The sequence below is a fragment of the Sciurus carolinensis genome, chromosome 4 (genome assembly GCF_902686445.1).
Source record: "Sciurus carolinensis chromosome 4, mSciCar1.2, whole genome shotgun sequence".
Taxonomy (NCBI): Eukaryota; Metazoa; Chordata; class Mammalia; order Rodentia; family Sciuridae; genus Sciurus; species Sciurus carolinensis.
Genome location: NC_062216.1, coordinates 39,148,268 through 39,173,768, shown reverse-complemented (window position 1 = coordinate 39,173,768; position 25,501 = coordinate 39,148,268). Strand labels below are relative to the sequence as shown.

Sequence of the window (25,501 nt, the reverse complement as noted above, 5' to 3'; positions counted from 1 at the left end):
TGCGTTCAAGGGCAAACATATTTGAGTTTCTTTTCAGTTGTTTGTCACCTAAAGAGATCAGCTTCTTTCTCTTTAGTTCTGAGACTTCATTCCATATTTCTAGAAGTATTATATTCTTTTAAAGGGTTCATTGAAGCAGTAGTAAATAATAAAGTTTATGGCTTTGGAGTAGCCATAAACACTCATCTTAGGATAGTTCATCTCACATTTAGTTTTTTAGTTAAGTTTCTAGATTTATTATAAGTGAATTTTTCTGATAGTAACAATCTTAATAAGCAAATGCTTAAATTCAAATAATGTTAACACACATAAAACATGTTGACTATAGTTAATAACAATGTATTATATTGAATATTGTTAAAAGAGTAGGTGTTCTCACCATGGGAAATGATAACTGTGGGGTAATACATGTGCTTGATTGAGACATTCCACCATGTATACATATTTCAAAACATGTTGTACACAATAAGTATACGTAATTTTTGTCAACTTAGAAAATAAAAATTCAGATATTTTTGGTTGAGGTAAATACTGTTTCATTGCTGAAAATAGTCAAAATTGATACTTGTTATTTTTCTACTACTATTTTGCATTGAAAAGAAAAGATTAGTGTTAGGATTTCTGAAGTCCAACTTGGTCTGGGATATTGAACTCTTAAAAGAATCCTTGGTTCAGAATGATCAGTCTGAGAGAAAAATGTGGTGATGTATTTTGGGAGCCAAAGGGCAGGATCACACCGATGAATAAAAAGGTAGAATTTGCCTAAAATAGATCAATTTTAAACAACTTTAGACCATTTTGTCAGGAGGCAATCCTGGCATTAAGTAGGATTTTCCTAAGTTTCAATGACTGGGCCAAAATGATGCAGACACTCTAACCTCTTATTAATAATCTTATTAATAATCACGACTCCAATTGAGGAATTTTTATATCAACCCCGGATAAGATATGTTATGCATCATGTCTGTTCACTTAACCAGAAGTTGTTATGCTTTGTATAAGGTATTAGAAATACTAGTATTTGAGGAGGATGTACCCTTCTGCAATTTGTAGCATAGCTGGAGAATGTGTATTTTTATATCACACTGGTTATTGCCCTTTACTTAAGGCGATTTGAAGAAACGGAAGAACTTCAGCACACGAGAGACCTGAGCAGTCCCTCATTCTGACCTTGGAAGGTTTACTCTCTTTTCTTAGCCACTTATAAGGGGTGTGTATGTCAGATTAAAATGTCCAGAGGAGCGTGCTCCCAATCTTTTCCCACAGACAATGGCAGTCATCGGATGAATGCAGAGTGAGGAGCAGGGTGTGCTAGACTGTGTGACTTGGTTCTGAGCTGTAGCTCTGGTTTCATCCTGGCTTCTTGATTAACCTCTAGAAAAGTTAATACATCTCAAACAATCATACATTTCATCTTTGGAAAAACAAAATATTGACTTTAGATGATCTCTTAGTGTTCATTTCATGGGGTTGTTCTGAGACTTAGATTAACGCTTTTTAAAGTGCTCCATGTGATGACACCTGATTCTAATTTTTAACAAATGCTTTTATATTCCACATTATGTACCACATGATGTTTAATCGTTACATATGTATAGTTCACTTAATCAGCCCATAAGGAATGTGCCTCTGTCTCTGTTCTATAGAAAAGGAAACTGAAGCACAGAGATTAAATACCTTGCTTAAGGTCGTGCAACTAGGAAAGACACCTAAACCCTCAATAAATTGTTTATAGGTTGACACTTTGCCAAAGTGGTATTTTTTGTCGTTTTTGGCATGACACCTCACCATTTTTCTTCTTTATCTCTAGGTGTCATAGAGACTTCAGATCGATTGGACCGTGAATCAACCTCCCATTACTGGCTAACAGTCTATGCAACTGATCAGGGCGTGGTGCCTCTTTCATCATTCATAGAGATCTACATAGAGGTGGAGGATGTCAATGACAATGCACCACAGACATCAGAGCCTGTCTATTACCCAGAAATAATGGAAAATTCTCCCAAGGATATACCCGTGGTCCAAATTGAGGCATTTGATCCAGACTCTAGCTCTGATGACAAGCTAATGTACAAAATTACAAGTGGAAATCCACAAGGATTCTTTGCAATTCATCCTAAAACCGGTATGTGTTAGTACTGTTACATGAAATGTTTATGTGTATTCTTTCTTGAGGTGGAGGAAATTAAGAATTAGCATTTTTCTGTTGCATACTTTTCTTTGGTTTTGGTAAATCATTTCCTTTTGAATTATTCAATACAAACATTTATTATCAGCTAAAATTCAGTTCAGATGTCTGTTTTTTTTTTTTTTTTTTAACATTTGAGTTTTATAAAGCTATTTTTGTATTTCTAATTAATGGACTTTCACTTTTAGGCTAAAAGATGTTATTTCATTAGTAGTTCGTGAATGAGTGATGTAATTTTACAGCAAATTCTGTTATTGTTTGAATTTTCATAATTCCCCTTTTTGTAAAGAATATTAGAAGAATTTATTTCAAAATTCACTAGTTTTAAATGTTGTTTTAATTTTTTTTGTGTGTGGAGCAGTGCTATAACTCTGTAGGCAGAAGGGGATCAGGATTAACCAGCTTTCAGATTGGGAGTGATTACTTCGTTGAACCAATCCCTCAAGACTTTAACTTTTAACTCTTTTTTAATATCTGTGACCCTTGCTTCCAAAGGGATAGTTTCATGATCCCCAAGTATTCTTCCCAAATCCTTGTAAACTTAAAATTTTTGCTCTTGTACATTTGACAATGTATTTTACTTTTTTCTAGTTCTTAGGTCTCATATTATTTTCACAAGATGTTCAAGGTGGTTATTACTTGGATAGTAAAAACTTAACTTTCGGTTTTGGATAAAAACTTCATACGTGGAGAATAGGACGTTTTGATTTACTGATCATTTAAAATAACTACTGTATGATATTGAGAGGATAGTTTATTTGGAGGAAAATAGATTATTGGCCTTGGAGATGTTGTGTAGTTAGTCAATACTTGCTAGTAACATATAATTAACAGAAAAACTGTTAATCTTGCCTGTGCTTATCCTGTCTTTCATTATTCTAGGGTAATTGACCTGTCCAGTTACTGGATTGTATATTTGAAATGTCAGGGAAATAACACACAATCATCAAAATTAAGGAAGAAGAATCCTCAGGTTCCTTGCCAATCTTCATTAACACCCCCCCACTTTTTTTTTTTTTTTGGTGTCATTCTTATTTCTTATTTTATTTTGTTCAACTTTAAAGGAAGCAATTCTTAAGGTGGAAAGAAGGCCAAGTTTAAGATCTCTGTAGTAAAAGTCATTTGAAAGATACCTGGTAGAGATCATCTGTGTATGTAGTATGTTCTCTTGAAAAAGTATGTTAAAATGATAGTTTATAAACCTCTTGTCAGCATATTTCTTTTTTTTTATTATTATTTTTATTGTTGATGAACCTTTATTTATTTATATGTGCTGCCAAGGATCAAACCCAGTGCTTATAAACACTGGTTTTTTATAGTTATTAAAAGTAAACATAAATTCAAGATCTGTTTTAAATGTATAATATACTTTTTGCTTTGGAGCAATTATGCTCTAGCCCTTGGGCAGATTCTAGTATGTTCCTTTAACAGAGTTTGGGTTTTTAGAAAATGATAATTGATTATGAAGTCCGATTGAACCTTAATAAGAATTTAATTATATAAAAGTGAAATTTTCAGGATCTGAAGAGTTTTTCTATTAGGAAGCACTGGGGGTCAAGTCAGGACCATGAGCCCAAGAAAAAGGGCTGGAATTAAGACCAGAACCTGCAAAGCCTGAACAGCCCCTGTAAATGATTACAATATAAGGCTTGTTTTAGCAGTGTGGTTGTATGTTGTTTTTGCTGCACAACAGTAACTAAGTTCACCTTCCTTTCTTTGTGAAGGAGATCTAAGAACTAGAAGCTAAAATTTTAGAAGGCATTGTCAGAAGAAAAAAGTTAGAAAAAAGTAAAGAAAAAAGAAGAAAGTTAGAAGTTTAGAAGAATTTTGGAGGAGGAATTCAGGGTCCAGAAAGTACGCCTGGCAAGAAGGGGTAGTTAAAACCTTGAGAGGCAGAATCTAGAAATAAAAGCCTTGAAGTGGTAATTCAGGAATGTATAACTATCCCTATTTTAAAATTATTTGATGAATTCCACTTACAAAAATGTTTCCAAATTTTTATGTCTTCTGTCTCTCTTTTAGATTAGATTGTCTCCTTCAAAGAGACAAGAGAGTAAGCAATAAATGTCCTTTTGATTATCTAAGCAAATACTATAGGTCTGCACATCATTTATATCAGGAGAAGGAGAAGAAAGAAACTTACAGGAATTGTATGGATTAGAGTTACTGTGGGGAGCCTTGAAACTTGGGTTATTTATCCGCCTGGCCTCTGAAATAGTATCACTGCTATGGTGTTATGTCTTGTAGAACTCTGATTGATATGACCTTGCTACTCCCTTTTAAGTCTCTCCTCTGACAGGTCTTCAGATGTCTGTGGAGACTTCTGTGCTCTTCCTTATCTTTAGCAAGAATAAATCCCCTCTGAAAATTCAAACCACCTCTTACCCACTGGGTGGGAAGCACATGGATCCTGCTGGCAGGATAGCACAGGAAAATTCATCAGCATTTGCAGAGAGGTTTTATATTTTTATATTTTATGACTTGAGGGCAGATATTAATAGGACATATTTATTATGAAGTATATTATAAACCACGTGGTTAGTAAAGAAGTCTAATCATTCCACAAATCACCTAATCTCTAAAGATAAAAAAATAATAATAATACCCATATTTTAGCATGGGCATTATTAGAAAATACAGTACATACAGCTTCATGAGATCTGCTTTTAAGTGATTCTGTTCCCCCAACTCAGAAAATTTAAGCAGATTCTTAGAGTCCAATGCCTCGATACCTTATCTTCCTCAAAACCTTCGAAGCTGACTTGTTTTTAATAGATTATTTTTAATAGAGGAGTAAAATGGGAGCTAGTTTGTGGAAAGTGATAAAAGACACTGGTAGAAGTGATTTGTGATTTACTGACCCCAAACCCCACCTGGAGACCTTCAGTCATGTTACTTAATATTTAATGATTGGATGAGAAAATCACTGGGCTGGAAATCAAGAGATCTGGGCCATGGTGAGACTTTTCCTCTGGTACTTGGGGGCGGGGGGAACGAACTTTGGGTCCTTAGGTTTTTTGATTAGTGATGAGCATTTTGTACTTCAGTTAAGACTTTGTATGCAGAGTACCCAGAGTCATTTTTAGAAGAACTGCCGTAGTAGCAGCTGGTTGTGGTGGAACGTGCCTGTAATCCTAACAACTTTTGAGGCTGAGGCAGGAGAATTGCAAGTTCCATCTTAAGTTCAATCACAAGTTCCTGTCTCAAAATTAATAAAGGACTGGGATTGGGAATGTAGCTCGGTGGTGAGATACCCCTGGGTTCAATCCCTGGTACCAAAAAAAAAAGAAGAAAGAAAGAAAAGAAGAGGTACCCCAGCCTCTTTCTGTTATGATCGTTCTATCAAAATCTAGTTAGATTTATAGATTTGTGTATTTCCCTTAGATAAACAAACTTGATAGAATAGGTAAACTTGCTTCTTGGTGTTAAAGATGAATTTGGGACCCTGGTGATTACCATATGTCCAGCTGACTAGAGAAAATCTAAATCATCATCAAGTGTTTGTGCATCAGGTGTTTACTGAGCTTTGCCTTTGAACACAGCACCTTAAAAGGTGTTTTGAAAGTATGTAATCTACCAAAGTCAAGTAGCATAAGAAATAGTGGATACAAGGTAGTGTGCACAGGGAAACTGACTGATGTGGTGGGAATCATTAGGAAAATGAGGCCCTTTGGAAATGCTTTTGGGCTGATTTTAAAAATGGTGAAAGTAGATTGATGGAGATGAGGTAGAGGATTTTTTGTTATGTACTGGGGACAGTGTGAAGGAGGGTGATAGAGACCAAAGAGATTTGAGAGTCTGCATTCAGTCCTTAGAACATTTTGTGTAAATTTAAATAACCTCAGTAAAAGCCTTTTGGAAAGGAGAAAATCTCCCCAACACCTTTTTTACTTTGATTATATGTGACTAAATGTTTTTAAATTTTGCCTTCTTAAATTTTGCTTCAGTGATTTTTCTGAATTTTAGGCCTCAAATGACAAGTTTGAATGGATTTTTTTTATGCTTTTTTATCTGTATAGTCATAGTTTTTGTGCTTAATTATGGTTCCAGGAGTTGTCTTTCTATATCTCATGTACTTCTACTGTTTACAAGTATGGTGGTGATGGTTTTCTTTTTCTGGGGGTACAGGAAAGACTTGATCCATTTTCCTTTGCTGATGCATACCCTTTTGTTGCTAATATAAATTTTTTTTTTGTTTGATTATGCTCAGTATCAGTTAGGGAAAATTTGCTTCTTGTAATGTAAATTGTGCTTTTGCTCAAGGCAAGAGAGAGACAAGAGCATAGAATGTTATATTGTTTGGAGCCTTGACAGCCCCAGCTCCTGCAAGCCAAAAGCTTCTTAGCCTTGTGGTATGTCAAGGACACAGAGTATAAAGGGAGCCCTGAATAAAAAGAACTAGTGTAAACTTTACAGGCTTCATTATGTGAAAGAACCGCAGGACACTAACACCACCCTGCAAAGTGCCCTTTTAGTTAAAGTTATCAGTTTGAACTTTGAGGGGTGATATGCAACTTCTAATTGGCAGATAATTTTGAAGGTTACTGTAAAGACTCTTTCATTCTTTAGAAAAGATCACAGTCTTATTCTCATGTTTGATGTTTGGTATTTTCCAAGTTTTTGATACAAAGCAAATAATGGTCTTTATTTTTTAAAAGGATTATTTGAGGCATAATTGACAGTACATTTACATGTATTTAAAATCTGTATTTCGTTAAGTTTTGACATATCTGTGCACATGGGAAACCATCACCATAATCAAGCAGTGAACCTATGCATCACTCCCACAAGTTTTCCAAGTTTCTGAGTCGCTGAGAAGTGCACTTTTATATATAACCTCATCAACCCTAAGCCCGAACTCAACCACCTCCTTTATTGTGCTGAGCTACCATCCCTTTGTCTAGATCATTCCAGGGCCAGGTTCCTCACAAGGAGGAATAACCTCTATGCCCCAGGACTATTGAAATTATTCCAGGTAGCCAATCTTACACCTTATAATATTATCTTACCTTTTCTATAGAAAACACAATAATAGTTCTTGCCCCCTTGCTTTCATATAATGTTATTTCTGAGGTACCACAAAACACGTGATACTTCCAAGTACACTTCGTTTCATTAACCATGTACTACAGGAGTCAGTTTTTACTATTAAGGGCCCAGTAGTATTTTCAGCTTTGCAGGCCGTAGGTTTGTCACAGCTAATCAGCTTTGTAATTTGAGTATGGAAGCTGCCATAGGTGATGTGGAAATGAATGGGCATGGCTGTGTTCCAATAAAACTGTATTCATAGACATTAAAATTGGAATTTTGTGTACTTTTCAGGTATCAAAAAAGACTTCTTTTAATCATTTGAAAATGTAAAAGCTATTCTTAGCTTGCAGTTCATACAAGATCAGCAATAGTTTCCTGGCCTTTGATGATGTTGATGTTTTTAGTAGTTAGTTAAATTACTGACTTTTCTTTATGAGGGGGTAACTATTTGATATTTCTGAAGTAACAATTGAATTTTTTTCATTGCTCTAAGCAATAATGCATAGAAAATATGATGTGTGATTTGCTGCCACTTTCCTGAATATTCATTGCCAAGATTGAAACCTCAAGATGTAGCACATTGATCGAATTGGAAGTTGATGATAAACTGCTAGTCTACTTCGAGAAATAACTCTCTCTCATTAGAGGACAAAATATTCTTAAATTTTGAGATTTTTATACTTTGTGTGTGTGCGTGCGTGCTGGTATTTCCTGTTCAAAGTAATTCAGAGCAACAAATACCAGCTTACATATTTGGCTTTCTACACTTAAAAGTTCTTTACTATTTCTTCCATTGTTTTCCATTCCTTATCTTGGGCTGAGTTGTTCATGTTCATATTACTAAGTTAGAGGACAACAATATGCAGTGGACTGGTTTTCGTTTGTTTACCTGTAGGACAGTGTATTTACTATAGAACAATTTTATATTAGATATAAAAATGTGATTGTTCAATATAAGAAATATGATTTGATTTCAGATAGATTTGGTAGAAATATGTAGTATATATATAGTAATTCCTTAACTAAGCATGATAAAATCACAGAGTGTTACAATAGCTAGTAGTATTGGGTACTCATCCATGTTCTAGTCCTGCATCACTTTACAACTGTTTTTTTCTGAACCAAGTAAGTGACATTTTATTGTGGCTGGAATGGAGACTGAACAAAGTGCAATAGGAAATAACTACAGCTGCAAACAACTTCCAAGGGTTTCCGGTAACATTTGATAGCCTCAAAGGAAGGAAGTGAAGGGCCAGTCATGTTACAAGCAGGAATTCATTTTGAAAAAGTAATAAAGTTTACCTATTTGTAGTTTTTAACAGTAGAAGTACTTTTTTTTAAGAAGGGATCTTTCATACCTGTTCCTCATTTTAATTTTTATTTTATAGTGAAGTGTGTTATTCCTAAAGTCTAAAACAAATCATTAGATTTTTGTCAGTGCCTTTTCTGTACATACACGTCGGTGATGTTTCTCCTCTTAAAATCCATTGAGTCCTTAGGATAAATGTTATCCAGGTATTCTAGGTTTTTAAATATGTTGCTGAGTATCACTTGCTAAAATTATATTTTAAGGTTTAGCATTTAAGTGCTTAAGTGAAATTAGCCTTTTATGTCCATATAATGTTAACCTTATAATGGGTTAGGCACCTTGTTCTCTTTGCTATAACTGATATTTATAGGAATGCTAAAGGCAATTCCCTATAAACAGAGTCTGACTTTTGATCTTATATTTTAATATACTCCATTTTCAATAAGAAACAGCTAGGAAGAGAATTAAAACCAGAAGAGAAGTCAGTGATACTGGAGGCAGCTTCTTGCTCAGCCATTTCCTGTGTGACTTGCTCAGCCATTTCCTATGTGACTTTAGACTGGTCATTTGATTTGTTTCATTAGTGTTTTCCGAGGAGCTCAAAAAGTCTGAACTAAATGAATTCTGAGCTGCTTTCCAGCCTTGACAATCCATGAATAGAATTCCATTTTTGGCTGGAAGCCTAATCCTGCGGCACCAGTACCGCAGTGACAAACAATAGCTGCTCAGATGGCTGCAGCTGCCAAAAGAGCTCTTGACAATCTGTGGTTAAATGTGGTCTTACAACAACACCTAAATAAAGACAGTGCAGTGCTGCCGAGTATCTCTGAGGTCATGGTAGAAAGCTAAGGACTTGGATGCTGAGTGACAATTGTAAGAGTAAAGTTGAACATTTGCTCCTGGCCTTTATGGCCATTTGTATAAGAAGGGGTGCCCTCCCTGCCTCCTTGCCACTCTTTACGGGTCAGCTCTGACTTCAGCGTTGGCTTGGGTCTTGGCTGTATTTTGTGAGGCTCCAGTCTTGGCTCCAGTCTTGGCTCAAGTCCTTAAGGGCCTGGAACTTTCCCCAGACATTTCTTGTGTTTGCTGCCCTGTAGAACTAAGCATAATGCTGTTTGTGGTTGCTGCTTAATGCTTATTTTTCACTTGACTGATAAAAGATTTGAAAATTAGCAAATTTGAATGATTTCCCTTTCACCTGTCTTGAGTCTTGAATTTGGAAAAATAAAACACTGTGCTTGGTTCAGGGTTTGTTTCTCTGCTCTGTGCCTGTGTGATAGCCTCCGTCTTCCCGCTGTGCAGTTCTCAGGATGTCAACTGTGATCTCTGTGAAGTGCGGGAGAACAGCCTTGTTCTGTGGCCTTTTTCATTTTACTAAAGCTGATTTGGTACAGATTTGCAGACTAGACTGTTCTTGGAACAGGTGTTTATAGTCATGGGCTACATGGAATCCTAAAGGTCTCTTGTGTCTGTGCTTCATAGTACCTTGTTGTACTTTCATACTTCATTTTAAAAATTCATTACTAATTCTATTACCCTCTATTTTTCTTACATTTGGATAGTCCCTGTAGTTTTGATAGCTTAACTAACTCAAAGCATGCTCTATTTCTGTAGTACATCACAGAAATTAAAAAAAAAAAAAAAGTTATTCAGGAGCCAAGGTTTGAAATACACATCTCATGAAGTTCTTAAACAATTTAAATTCTAGCTCCTTTGTTCATTTTAATAATTGTTATTTGCTTTTCTTATGTAGGTATTTTACTGTTTATTCTGTAGCTGCTGTATAAAGGGAGCAAGAGATGCAGCTAAGATAGGAAAGATAGTTGTATCCTTTATGTTGCTTAGCTAATTCTTGAAAACAAATTGTTTTGGTTTATTTGGAATAAAAGGATCTTTCCTATTTTGATTTTTGATTGAAACAGCTTTATAATTGAGACTTTGTATTTTATAGGCATTAAGCTTGCGTTTATTAGAATTATTAAAAAATATTTAGGCCCTTCTATTATAGAGCAGGAAAGAATATGAGAAATAATATATATTCAAAGAATTGATAAATAAATTTGTGGGATGTTTTATATCTTAGTAATTTTTTCAAACTCAACAAATCCAAACTCATCAAATTATATAAATTAAATGTACAGTTTTTTATGTACTAGTTATACCCCAATAAAGCTGTTAACTTTTTTAAAGTGTATTAGTTTTCTAAGGCTAAATTAACAAATTATCACGGACTGCATGCCTTGAAACAACAAAAGTTTATTAACTCACGGTTCTGGTTGCCTGAAGCCTGAAATTAAGGTCAGTAGGACCTCTCTCCCTCTGAAGTCCAGTCTCCAGTCATTTCTTGACTTATGGCAGTGACACTCCAGTCTATGGCTCTGTCTCCACAAGGCTGTCTTTTCTGTGTGTCTCTGTCTCAAATCCCCTTTGCCTTTCTCCCCAAAGGACACTTGGTGTTGAATTTAAAGCCTACCGAAAATTCAGGGTGATCTCATTTGAAGTCCTTCACTTGGTTACATCTTTAGAGACCTTTGTTCCAAATAAGGTCATATTTACAGGTTCCAGGATAGACATATCTTTTGGTAAGGGTCTGTCTACCAATTCAACTCATCACAAAAGGTATTTCCAAAATTTGGGAAATATGCTAGCATGGAAATTTTGCTATTTAGATGATTTCCTCTTATGTCAGAGAGACTACATTTCATTTAACTTATGTTCTAACAGGTTTTAATGATTTGGACTGTAGTTGCAGTTTTGTCAAGAAGATTCTGGAAGATGTTTTAGGCTTTAATAAGTATTTTAAGTGCAGATGGAATCATAAGGTAGCCCTTTCCGGCCACTTCTTTGAAGTGTTTTCTGCGATGTTAATTATGGTTCTTAAGTACTGTTTATCTCTCATACATCTGTAGTCTTGTTATATTTTTCTGTATTTCAGGTGGTATTTTAAAGAGATAGATAATACACTTTTTACCAAATACAGCCAATAGTAATTATTACGATGACTGAAAACAGTCATGAATGCAGGTTGTGATTTGGAGACTGTGGCGTAGAGATGGGAAGGAAGAAGTTGGTTCAACCATTCATTCCTCATGATTCTGACATTCAGTTCTGGTTGGAAAGAGCTAGAGCATTAAAGAGATTTCTGAATCTTTTTTTTTTTTTTTTGTAAGAACTCAATTCTGGTTCCTTCTCTACTGTTAACTGTGTTCTTCCAGAATTTACCTTTCCTGGACCACATTTCCTCATGTTAAAATGTAAGATTCGGGCTGCAGGACTTTAAAAGACCCTCTGGCTCTAGTAAACTTTGTTTTTATAGTGAGAGGATGTTTTAGAATGCATGATGCATTTCATTAAAAGTTTACTTCAACCTGAAAAGCTGTAAAAGATATATGACTGAAGTCTAAGTTTTTAATTTTTTATAACTATAGCCATATATTTTCCGCTTTTAAAAATCACTTATTTGAGACTTCTCAGTCAAGTGAATTGGTATTTCTGTATGTTTTTGCTCTTAATTCTTCCTACACTGTGGTGCGGGTAGAACGAGCTAGGCATGCATTCTACCCCTGAGCTCCATCCCCATACCCTGTTCTCAGCTTTAAAATATTTTAATGGTTAAATTTCCTTAAGTAATACACTCATTAAAAATTAATGATTACCACAATAAAGAAGTGTTTTAAAGTAAAGGTTGAAGTATTCTTTCCATTTTCCTCTTTTCCATCTCTTCTTTGGCCACATTTTTCCTGTCTCAGAAGTAAGCAGAGGTAATAATTTGTAGTTTAACTGGTAAAAATTATATACACATTCTGTAAACACACATTACATGTATACATAATACACATTTTATATCAACATCTCACCCTTTTGGTTTTTGTAGTATTTCTAGTCTAAAAGTTGTTCAAACAATTTAAATTTTATAGTGAGTGTCACTAATTCTTAAAATGCTTAGCCTATAGCTGGTTCATGGGAAGTATGCAAATCGAATTGGCTAAAAAAGTGAAATATGAGAGATTAGTTTAATATTCTTTTCCTCCTTTTAGGTGCAAGGGTATTTTTTAAAATAATGTGCTCTGTCTTAGACTTTTACATATATCTAGGAGTGACATTTTTGAGGAAGACATTCAGAAAATAAGTTGAATAACAGTACAGACTAAACAAGTGGGTTACTTGGAGCTAGTAAATATTAGGAAAGCATCATTATTATTTGTGAGCATTCATTTAATTTATTAAAATGTTTGTTTAGTCCTTACCAAGGGCTCATCAGAAGCTGTGTGTGTGTGTGTGTGTAAACTGGTAGAATAGTGATTTTTTCAAAAGTCATTGTTGAACAGTCGCTTGATATTTAGATATTAGGTGAAGTTGTAAACTAACCATGTTTCTTCAGCTTCAGCTGAGCATGGTGAAATGGAGACCACTAACAAGGGAATGTGAGGAACGGAGATGGCAGAGCAGTATCAACACACTAAGATCCTGAAAGTGTTGCATTTTTTACCATTAGGCCTAAGACAGTTGTTTGCAGAATTTGAATTTCGATAGAAATTTATTTGTTATTGAGTTATTTTGTCAGATTTTTTAACCACAGAAAAAGTCAGGGCCTTACCCTTTACAGTTTTGTTTCTCAGATTACTCCTTCTCCAGATCACAGCATTTATTCTCTCATTGCCTTTGGACTTTAATCCTATTCAGAAATCCTGATCTTTTCTTCTCTAGCTGCCATTTTGTGACTGCAGTCCTGTTCCTGTTATTTAAAACTTTTTTTTTTTTTTTTTTCTTTTTTTTTTTAAATAGAATCAGGTCCTTCATTTCCTCCCTGGTTTCTCTTACTTCTTGTGGACTTTAGACTCTGGTGGTCTGGGTTTGTTGAACTCCCAACTTGCTAAGTGATCTTGAGTAAGGAGTTTAATCTCTCCGAGCCTATAAAAATGGAGATACTACCCAGTAGATAGGTAGATTAAATGAGGTAATATATTTCAAGATCAATGCACAGTATTTGGATATTCAGTAAGCCCAATAACTGTTAGAGCTGGGGTCATTTGATGTATTATTTAACTCTTGCGTTATAACACAACATCCCAAAACATTAGTGTCTTAAAACAACGATTATTGTTTAGGTTTAGGATTCTTTTGGGCAGTCCTGGCTTTATCCAGGCTTGGCTGATCTCTCACACAGTTGTGGTCAGTTGGTTGGATGCTTTGGGGTAACTGATCCTGGATGGCCTCACACAAACATTGGATGGCTGCTTGATTGTCTGCTGGAGAAGCAGGGAAGATTAGATTATGTGTCTCAGCATCCTGCTTTCTTGAAATACAGAGCCTTCAGCAAGAACTCTTATTTTCTATATGTACCCCACACATTTGAATGTTTCTCAAATGCAGATCTTTGCCAAGTTCTAGGCCTTCATCCTTCTTGAAAACAAGACTCTATCTTAATCATCTTTATATTTTGAGTGGAGAGCATAAAATGATTGAATAAATGCATAAATATGGCTCCACCAGTGTGTATCATTATCTTCATCTGCTAGTCCTTTAGTGTTCATCTAGATGTACTTTGTGAAGTCCATGTTATCTTGTGAATTTGGAGAAGTTTGGAGATGTAAGAAATACCAAAGAGCAAAATTTTATATTGATTCATTACAGTTAATCTAACATTCTGTCTTAAAACAATTCTCTAAAAGTCTAGTGGCTACATTGAAAAGCTACAAATATATTTAAGCACATTCATCAGATATAGCAAAGTTTGACTCTTCAGTTTTGCATGATTTATGAGGTAAATTTTTAACTGCTAACTGGTGAGAAGATACTGTACCTGCTATCTCAGCCTGCCCACATTTGTGGTAGGTTTGGTACAAAGAATTCGGTGTTATTCTGGACCATACGAAGATATTTTCTTCTTTTGTCCTTTCTATTTTTAATTTGAAGGTGCTTGCAGAAAATGAAAATAAAACACAGTTATAAAAGAAACACTTGCACATGCATTTTTCTGTGTTGGTCCCAGTTTAATTTTGAACTTTTTAAAAAAATGGACATTGCTTAATTATTGTGTTCTTATTCCCCCTAAACTATGAAAGTCACAGTTCAGAGTGTATGGAGAGTCGAAATGCTGTAATGTACTAAATTATGCAGTTTGGTGTGAGTGGCGTCGGAGAAAGTTCATCTGTGCCTCAGAAGAAAATTCTAATCCTGGCTTTGTTAATAACTTACTGGTGACCTTGGAAAAATTTAAAAATTTAACTTCACTTTGTCTCAGGAACCAGAACTTGACCACTGGAATTCTATATTACTTCTATTCAGTATGTATCTTCCAGGGATTTAGCAAAAAATATTGCAAATGAGCATAAATGCTTCAAAGGAAAATAATTATGATAATACTATTATTAGGATTTTAAATACTTACAAGGTTAACAGCAAAGAATGGGCATACAACCAATGTATAAGTTTGCCTTTTTCCCCCATCCTCCCAACATTTATAGTTATTTGTATTCTTTATAATTGCCATTCTGACTAGAATGAGATGAAATCTTAGTGTAGTTTTGATTTGCATTTTCCTGCTTGCTAGAGATATTGAACTTTTTAAATATATTTGTATTTCTTCTTTTGAGACGCATCCCCTTAGTTCTTTTGCCCATTTATTGATTGGCTTATTGGTTTTTTTGTTGTTAAGTTTTTTGTGTTTTTTGTTTATTCTGGATGCCCTATTTGAGGAGCAGGTGACGAAGATTTTCTCCCATTCTGTAGGTTCTCTCTTCACATTCTTCATTGTTTCCTTTGTAGTGAAGAAGTTTTTTAGTTTGGAGTCATCCTACTTACTGACTTTCAATTTTATTTCTTGGGCTTTAGGAGTATTGTTGAAGTAAATTGACATGCTGGGGTGTTGGACCTACATTTTCTTCTAGCAGTTGCAGGGTTTCTTGTCTAATTCCAGGTCTTTGATCCACTTTGAGTGGAATTTTGTGCAGGATGAGAAATGGGTCAAGTTTCATTCCTTCTGTATTTAGATTTCCAGTTTTCCTAGCACCATTTGTTAAAAAGATTGTCTTTTCTCCAACGTGTTTTTGGCACCTTTGTCTAGTATCAGATAACGGGATTTATGTAAGTTTGTCTCTGTGTCTTCTATTCCATTGGTCTTCATGCCCATATTGGTGGAGGTACCTTGCCGTTTTGTTATTATAGCTCTGTAGTATAACTTGAGGTATGATATTATGACGACTCTTGCTTTGCTTTTCTCTCTAAGGATTGTTATGGCTACTCTGGGTCTCTTATTTTTCCATAGCTGGTTTTACTAGTTCTATGAAGAATGTCATTGGAATTTTGATGGGAATTGTGATGAATCTCTGTAGTACTTTGGGGGTATAGCCATTTGACAAAATTAATTCTCCTTATCCAAGAACATGGGAGGTCTTTGTATTTTCCAAGGTCGTCTTCAATTTCTTTCTTTTGTGTTTGTTCTGCAGTTTTTATTGTAGAGGTCCTTGGCCTTGTTCATTAGATTGATTCCCAGGTTTCTTTTTTTTTTTTGTTTTTCTTTTGTTGTTTTTTTGAAACTATTGTGAATGGGATAGTTTCCTAATTCCTTTTTCAGCAGATTCATCATTGGAATATAGGAATGTGATTGATTTATGAGTGTTGATCTTGTATCCTGCTACTTTGCTGAATTGTTTTATGAGCTCTAGAAGTCTTCAGGTGGAGTTTTTTGGGTCTTCTAAGTATAGGATCATGTAGTCAGCAAACAGATAATTTGAGCTCTTTTTTGTCTATTCATGTCTCTTTAATTTCTTTCTTTTGCCTGATTGCTCTGGCTAGAGTTTCAAAGACTGTTGAATAGGAGCAGTAGAAGTGGACATCCTCATCTTGTTCCTGTTTTTAGAGGAATTACTTTGTTTTTCTCCATTCAGAATATTGTTGGCCTTGGATTTGTCATATATAAGCCTTTACAGTGTTGGTAAATTCCTTCTATCCCTAGTTTTTGTAGTGTTTTAAATATGAACGGAGAACGGATGCTGTACTTTGTCAAATGCTTTTTCTGCATCTATTTATGTTTCTTGACATTTTAAGAAAAAAATGTTCACACACACCCCCCCCTTCAAGGGTGACTTGAAGCAAGATATAGTGACTTGAGCAAGATAACCAAGAAAGATAGTTTCTGTCCTCATGGACTTTGTTGTATAGAAAATAAAAGTTTAAAATGAGTTACTCTAACCCGTGGGTTGATGCTGTTGATGATAGAGGAAATTTAAAGGCTTGGAGAACTCAGTAGTAGGATTATAGGGTAGGAGTTTAAGCTGAGAAGGGGAAGGAGTGAATAGGGGTAGTCAGGCTAAAATGAATAAGAAAGGAACTTTATAGTTCTTTGCCTTTGAATAGAATCAGTTCAGTGTTCTTCCTGGGTACAGAAGGGAGTTAACATGAAGCATAAAGGACTTGTGGGGCTGGAGTAGTAGCTCAGTGGTAGAGCACTCACTAGCACACATCCTCAGCACTGCATAAAAATAAAGGTATTGTGTCTACCTACAAGTAAAAAAAAAAAAAAATTAAAAAAAGGATATGTAAATAATTTCAAATCTACAAAAGAGGTCAGGTAACTTTATAGTTTAATATTGAATTGGTAATATGGACATTCATAAATCCTTAGCAGTCCCATGTGTTATGAGTAAATTGTAAAATGCAAAAATTATTCACCCACAGATCTATTTGTACAGGGCTGTTGGTGAATGAAGTTCTAGTCAGAAGACGAATACTGTTCTGTTGTCAACATGCTAGGCTGTTGCTCCATGTGGTGTTATCATTGGTAATAAGTTTTTGATGGGCACATTAGGACAATTAGGTTGGATTTATTTCTTGCCATTTCTCAACTGCTTAAATCTACAGTAAATGGGATGTGGTAGCACGTGCCTGTAGTCCTACTAGGGGCTGAGGCTGGAGGATTTCAAGTTTGAGACCAATCTTGATAATTTAGTGAGACCCTTTGTCTTAAAATTTAAAAAAAAGAAAATACACAAAAAAACCTGGGGAGACTAGGAATGTAGGTAAAAGCACCAGAAGGATTTAATCCCCAATTTGTGTGTGTGTGTGGGGAGGAAATATGAGAGTAGACCTTTGATAGGGGGAAAAAAAAATTAACTCAAAAGTTTTTGACTAATGAAAATTTTTTGCTACATTGAACAACAATGTTGTGCTCTTATGCAATGTGAAATATATTCCTTGAGCCCATTTTAATCTGTAAGTATGGTTTAGGGAATATCCCAGGGTCTAGCTACAGTATAGTATTTTGTCGTTTTTGTTGAAAAGAGAATACCACTTCATTGAGTTGTGGGGAATATAATGTTGATTGAAATTCTTAGTAATTATTTAAGGGAAGAGAACACCAAATTGAATGAGAAAACAAATCTTTTCATTTCCAAATTAGAGAAACATTTTGAATAGCCTTTAATTGGCAGTTCTGTGCAACTAGCTAATAAGAGAAAATGAATTAAAAAGATAAGGTCAAGTCTTAAATATGGATTATTCAAAATGTTTCCTTGTGGAATGCTTGGCAGGAGAGTTCCTCTAGCTCTTGCAGCTGTCTTGCCACATAGGATTTACCTGATCTTCAGTTCTAATGTGCACATCTGCTCCACATGTTTCTGGCTCTTATCAACACCATTTCTAGCAAATGTTTAGGCACTAGGGGAATCCAACTTGCATTTTTGGTGAAGCATACAATGTAATTTTAATGGTCTTCTAGGTTACACTATATTTTGATAGCTTATCAGACAGGAATTGAATTTCTGCAGAGAAATTGAAACTTAAAGATGTTCTAATTTGGTAGAATAATCAAAGAAATAAAATAGTATGTAGAATTTCTTTGAGAATTGTTTCTCTGCTTTTACTAGAAATTAAATGGCTCTTATTTGAACCATGTGGCCTGGAAAGTTCCATTATCTAATAATTTTTCATTTTTGAGGGTAGAGTGACTCAAAGGTAATAAGTTATAGTAAGATTGTTTCCTAATAGTTCTTTTTAATATAGAAGTTATTTTCACCAATTCTGTTATTGATGGAGCTGCTAGAGATGAGGGTGAAGATGAAATCTTAGGCAAATTCATCTTACTTTAAAAATTTTTTTTTTTTTTGGTGGTAAAAATGTCTATTGCAATAACCAAAAAATAAAAAAAAAAAAACTGATTTGAGTTTTTATTTTATTTTTTTCTTAATGTTACTGTTATTTATCCAATGTGTCCAAAAATCATTAAAGTAATAAAGTGTAATGCTGTTATTAACAAATAAAACAATCAGTCATATCTGGAACTTTAATTTCTTTACCAGTCTTTTTTTTTCCCTTAAGAAGATGTTAAAAATTTGCTCAGATTTTATAAGAGTATGGTTCATTTATAATTTGTAATTGATATTATTTGTGAGGATTAATAAAGTCTTATCATTTTGTAGGCCTTATCACAACAACATCAAGAAAACTAGACCGAGAACAGCAAGATGAACACATATTAGAAGTAAGCACTTTTTAAATTTTTAAAATATTTATAACCCTAAATATCTTCAGAAAAAAAAAAAAAAAAAAAGATCTTGCTTCCAGTAACCACTATTCATAGCCTCACCATCTTAGTGAGGCCCTAGGCAACTTAGTTGAGTCCCTGTGTCAAAAGAAAAAAGAAAAAGGGCTGGGGATATAGCTCAATGGTAAAGCACCCCTTTAAGCCATAGTAGTTAAAAAAAGAAAAAGAAAAAAACTCTTGACAAGTACCATCAGGATGTATTCACACTTATAAATTCGATTTAAAACTACCAAATTTCAAAGAGGAAATAATTTCATGGAAAACTTATCTACATTAGCGTTTTTAATATTTTAGTAATTAATTTGGAAGGAGATGTTGGTGTAGGTGAGGAGAGAATAATTATTACGGAGGTCATTACTTTTAAGCCATGTTCTGCCATAAACATGAACTTTTAATGGTGAAATTGACTCATGCGTGTAGAAACAGTTACCAGTGCAGTCTTTAAGAATCTCTGATCTTTATCCTTAAACTTAATACATGGGTAATTTACATAAAGTGGAAGTTACTTTACATTGCTATTACTGAAAACATTAAATTGGTCTTAAATTTAAATGTTTATGTCCACCTTCCTAAACATTAAAGACTTCTATATAAGAAAATAGCCGAACAAAATAATGATTATCAGTATTTAAATGTGTAATTCTTTGCATATACTTTAAAATGATGCTTCAGCATATTTTACTGATTAAGCTTAAAAATGACACTATTTTAATGTAGTATTATGGAGAATTTATGTTTAAGCGTACAGTCTTTAAAGAGGACTCTAAATATGTAAAGCAGAATCTTTATGTGTCTCTTCCATGACCTAAAAATATGAAGTTTCTGGTTTTCTTAACATTTGGTAAAGTTATCTTTAGAGCTATAGTAGTGCAAGGAAACAGTGAGAGGTAGCATATGTTTCTTAGCCATTACCTGGCTCCCCTGCCCTTGTCTCTAAAGTTGGGAAAAGTTGCCCTTGATGCCTTACAGTGTTGTCAGAATGAGAAAAGATGGTATGGACCTTATTGCTATGTGACCTGTGTAAGTTTATATAAATGGTGATTCTCATTAGGAAGAAGGTATTTACTTTTTATATACCTTAAAAACATTTATCAATCTGTTATCTTTAAAAAAACAGGTTACTGTGACCGACAATGGTACTCCCCCTAGATCAACCATTGCAAGAGTAATTGTGAAAATCCTTGATGAAAATGACAACAAGCCTCAGTTCCTGCAGAAGTTCTACAAAATCAGACTCCCAGAACGGGAAAAACCAGAAAGAAACTCCAAACGAGAGCCTCTATATCGTGTTGTAGCTACAGATAAAGATGAAGGTCCCAACGCAGAAATCTCCTACAGCATCGAGGATGGAAATGAGCTTGGCAAATTTTTTATTGAACCCAAAACTGGAATGGTTTCATCCAAAAAGTTCTCTGCAGCTGGAGAATATGATATTCTTTCAGTGAGTTCAGTTCAGACCATAGTCTCTGAATTTTTTAAATTCTTTGGCTATGAATCTAGTCTCTTATAACTTCATCTGTGTTTGGTAAATAGCTTCAGTGTTTGTGACCTAATAATAGGCAGTGCTTTGTAATATTTGGGAAGTGCAGGATTATTTTTTCTTTGCCTTTTCAACTTTCATTCCAGTTGCCTATTAATGTTGAGTATGGTCAAGAAGTAGTTACTCTTTTCTTCAAGCATTAAACATGTGGCATATTCAGATACAAATATTAAGTGTTTGATGGCTCAGTCTGTTTCAGTTATGGAATATATCTTGTGTTTTTGTCCTCTGTTTATATTTTATAGATTAAGGCAGTCGATAATGGTCGCCCTCAAAAGTCATCAACTACTAGACTTCATATTGAATGGATCTCCAAACCCAAACCGTCCCTGGAGCCCATTTCATTTGAAGAACCCTTTTTTACCTTCACTGTAATGGAAAGTGATCCAGTTGCTCATATGATTGGAATGCTATCTGTTGAGCCTGCAGGCATTCCCCTTTGGTTTGATATCATTGGTAAGTATTGCTTATCATGTTCAGTGTCCTTGTATAGGTTACACTGAGGGGTAACTTGCATATAGTTTTCTGATTTTTGCATGTATCTCACAATTTAAAATTAGAATAAGATCTATGGGTAGAGAATTTGCTTTAAACTAATCTCTTGATCAGGGAGTTACAGAGAAAACTAAATGTTTTAATTATGCATACACACATATATAACATTATTTTTAGTAAATATGATTAGAATATTTAAAGTCGCTCCTTAGGTGACTGTCACATGTCAGTGTTGAATATGTATGCTTACAAATTTTGATTTATATAACTAAAAATTATTGTACCAGCTATAGTTTTATTTTAGGCATTTTAGTTTTTTCACCTTATTTTTAGTAGGAGGCAGGTTTCATTAGATTAAGTAGCCCTTTTACAAAATTTACATGTGGAACCCAATTCTTTTTTGTTATTTCATTTAGTTCTCATGTAGAATATAATATCTTATTCCACATACTTTTTTAAAGTGTACGTTAGACTTCGACCTCTTAGATCTTTTCATTCTGTTTTTTCATACTATTTTAATTACAGGCCTATTTAAAATCAAAAGTATGTGATGTGATTCATCTCTAGTTGGCTCTTCATATTCCTCTTCCCTCTTCCCCACCTTAGCTACATTACCTCCAGATGCTCTTTTAGAAAGTTGGAACGAGTGGAGCATAAGCTGCAAGGATCACAGGGTACATGTGATACAGGCTTTCCTCTTCAAATTCACACTACACAGTTGGTTTATTTTCCCCAATTTGGGGCATTTTGTGAAAGAGTTAATTGACCACACCTCTGAAATCATTATAGTTTAATAGAAAAAATTATTTTCATGGTTATAATTAAAATAGTTTGTTTACTTTCTCTGAACTTATGCCGCATTTCCAGATTAACAGGATGCTGTTGTGCAGTATCTGACTTCACTGTTCAATGCGTGCTGTGTATGGAACTGGTTTGATGATTGTTCTTCTTGTTCTTTGCTTGCTTTCCATGCTTGCTTGCTTCTTTTGGCTGTGCCAGGAGATACACTTGCTAGAGAAGTTTTTTACATCTTTCAGATGACTTGTGACCTGAACTGTACAGCAGAAGGTATCTGCTGAGATCACATAATTTGCTTCAGATTATGAGATCTAAAATAAAAGCATTAATTTTTCTAAGAACATTCTTATTTCCAGTGATTATTTTTCATTACTGTTCTTTTCATAGTGTGCACATGGTCGTCACCCATTCCAATTCCAAACATGTCGTCTTTCAGTCATCCCTAGATCCTTAGGTTTCACTTAAGACCTTACGTGTGTATATGTTGTTTAGGTTTTTGGTTAGATGTAGTAGCAGAAACTCGTCATGGCCATTTGCCTTTATTTTCATTTCTTTTCATCCCATCAATTTAAATATCTCAAGTGCAATGGATTTAAGGAGAGTTTTACTTAGAATATAATTGGGATTTATTTGGGTAGTATTAGGACATAAAATTTTGTTTCAAATAGCTAAGTCTGATTAGATTTAACTATCACTATTTTTTCAGGGTTAACATTTGTTTTTAATGTTTTTTTTAAAGTCAATAGGTTGAAAATATAAGGTTTTTTTTTAATAATTAAGCTTTTAGAAGAATAGTGATGTGTCCATATAGCCACTGATATAAGTTAATATTCAAACCTCTGAAAAATAAATTGAAATTGGTTTATTGGCAATATTAGCAATTTTTCTATTTACAAAGTTGGTTTCTCATTTTCTCTCAATTTATGGCTTCCTTGAAAATTAGGGTTCAATTTTGCCTTAAGAGCATTATCTTTCTAATTGGTCAGTCTTGTTGCCTTTCAAAATACTTGCTCCTTGGAATCACTTTGATCATTATATATGGAATCTTTTTTCACTGATATTTAGTATTAGGATGCCACAATGTAAAAGACAGATTTTCATTCTGTGACTTGCTTTGACTCTTCTTTTTGTCCTAATTTAAATTAGGTGGCAACTATGACAGTCACTTTGATGTTGACAAGGGATCTGGAACCATCATTGTTGCCAAACCTCTTGATGCAGAACAAAAATCAAACTATAATTTGACAGTTGAGGCCACGGATGGAACAAGCATCATCCATACTCAGGTAAGTGAATTACTAATGATGTATTGTCAGAGGATGGCTGAGATAATGTTCTAATTTCAGGACCCACAGACAGTAGGAGCAGCTGATTTTGCCTTTTGAGTTTCCAAAGTCAAAAGTTAGTATGTAGTTGCTGTTTATACACATACACAACAAGAATCTCAATTTAGAGAAGGAAAATTAACTGCAATCCCAATTTGGGTTTGCATGTGATTAAGCAGTTCAAAAAATTTTACAGAAGACTTAAAACTGAACCACACTCTGTTATGGCATCAAAATCCCCTTAATTTTATATTTATGTCTGAACTATATTAACATAAAGTGTGTCACTATAGTGGATGAAGTGTACAAGTCATTTTCATGAAAGCCGATTAAAGTGATTAATTTGTCTTTTTAAATCACTTTTGTCCCCCTTGGCTAACCACTAGAGCTGTGTAAAAATTACTGATTAAATTATCCTAAGAATTCTAAGAAGCCCTTTAACAGCATTGTTCACTCCTATCTGATGATTAGGAGGTGACCAGATTGCTGGACTTTCAAACTTAAATGTTAAATGCTTATAAATTAAATTTTCTTACTAATTTTCTTTGATTCTCATTAGAGTTGTGGGAGATGTACAAAATGAGTCTTCCTGGATGAGTAATCATTGTGGGGTCTCAAGAGGAGGCATCAAGTCATTCATTTATTCATTTAACTAATATTTGTTGAACACTTGTTATGTGCCGAGTACTGTTTTGTAAGCTAAATAATGGGAAGCAACAGGCAAAACTCCTGTTGCCTTAGAGCTCACATTAGGATGTTAGAAATCATATACAAGACTTTTATATGATGTATATGTCCTTAAAAAACAGAAGTTAAAAGTTAGAGAACAGAATGCTTTTTTCTGTCTTTAGATTATATTATTTTACATCTTAAATGAGATAGATAATCTGCCCATCATTGTTGCACTAAAGAATAATCGTGGTCTGTTATATTTCAATTAATAAGTAGGTAGATCATTTAAAGTCAGTTGTAAAATTATTTTATTCCTTTCTCCAAATATTTGTGCCTTTAAATTGATGTAAAATTAATATTGTTTGCTATACTCTAAGCTTTGGGGGTCATTTTGAGATTTCCAGGTAAAAGTTATATTGTAGTATTAAAGTTACCATTTTCTCAGTGACTCTTATTCTAGAGGCTACAAGAATCAGTTTCCTCTCTTTGTAAATAACCCCCTAATGTTAAACTTCAGAGCCTAAAAGTGAGAATCAAAAATAGTAATAAATCTAGTAGGGTAATTCAGAGAGAAAAGTTTAACAAATATAACTGGGTATGGTCCAGTTTACATGATTAACTGGAAATCTATTGAGAGAAACTGGATAAGCAGTAAGTCACTTAATATATATGCAAATAATTACCAATTATATCTTGCACCCAAATTATATTTTTAGTTAGTACAGTTGAATGCTTAGTAATGGAATATTATGTTCATTGACTAAAATTCCTATAAAACTCAGGAAATATATTGTAATTTTTTCTTCTTATATTCCAGTTCTTCATGTATACTTCTGTAACTTATTTAAAGTAATTTTCAGAGGGTCTTGATGATAACCTAATGAATTGCTGGCAGGGAAGCATAGAATGGGAGAGAATAGTTACATAGTCTAGGTTGACCCGTCATGGTGTGGGACAAAGGGAACAATCAGTAATTAGGTTTAGATTTCTAGTCTGGTACTGAGAACAGAGCGATACAAATCTGGGAGAGAGTAGAGCAGCAGATACTACAGGAACACAGAAGTTTGAACAGTTCTGATAAGCCACTGCAACTCAGCAAGATAGATTTGGATTTGTAGGTAAAACCCAAGAACCAACACAGCAGGTTTTTTGCACCCAGGCCAGTCTCAGCAAATGCCAGATTTTAGAAGATTTAGGAGAACATTAGAGAGCATTGTCTTTCACGCATGGTTCATCCTCACTGGAAGTGGGCTGTGTCCATGCCAGTGTTATGCTGAAACAACTCTCCTTCTCTCCTTGCTTTCCTGTCCTGCCATTTTCTGTTTAGGATACTGACCAGCTTTAATTTGACTCACTTTGCTTTAATTTATCTTTTTTGTCTTTCAAGGTAATTTAGCAAATTCAGCCAACTTTTTAAATTTCTTTCTTTCTTTCCTTGAAACAGCTTTGCTTTCATGCTTTCTTTTGCTTTCTCTTGATCATGAGCATTGCATACTCTGGAGCAGGCAACTTGGTTTGAATCTCATCCCTACCTCTTGCTCTTATCCATGTGTAAGCTCTAACCCTCTGTGCTTGCATTTTCTCATCTGGAAAATGGGCA

At 34.4% G+C, this 25,501-nt stretch overlaps 1 protein-coding gene across 9 annotated transcripts in view; it reads left to right on the top strand.

Moving 5' to 3' along the window:
• Fat1 (FAT atypical cadherin 1) overlaps window positions 1-25,501 on the top strand; it is a 123,303-nt gene that overhangs the window by 54,725 nt on the left and 43,077 nt on the right. For 7 of the 9 annotated variants that reach the window (XR_007108139.1, XR_007108138.1, XM_047548021.1 and 4 more), the window contains exons 3-8: window positions 1,811-2,125; window positions 18,947-19,008; window positions 20,189-20,512; window positions 20,857-21,067; window positions 22,106-22,174; window positions 23,051-23,190. Coding sequence is in view for 7 of the 9 variants with exons in the window: in XM_047548021.1 (XP_047403977.1) it covers window positions 1,811-2,125; window positions 18,947-19,008; window positions 20,189-20,512; window positions 20,857-21,067; window positions 22,106-22,174; window positions 23,051-23,190 (1,121 nt within the window). In the remaining 2 variants the exon portion in view is untranslated. The remainder of the gene's footprint in view (window positions 1-1,810; window positions 2,126-18,946; window positions 19,009-20,188; window positions 20,513-20,856; window positions 21,068-22,105; window positions 22,175-23,050; window positions 23,191-25,501) is intronic. The other 2 variants (XM_047548023.1, XM_047548025.1) reach the window with 1 other exon arrangement.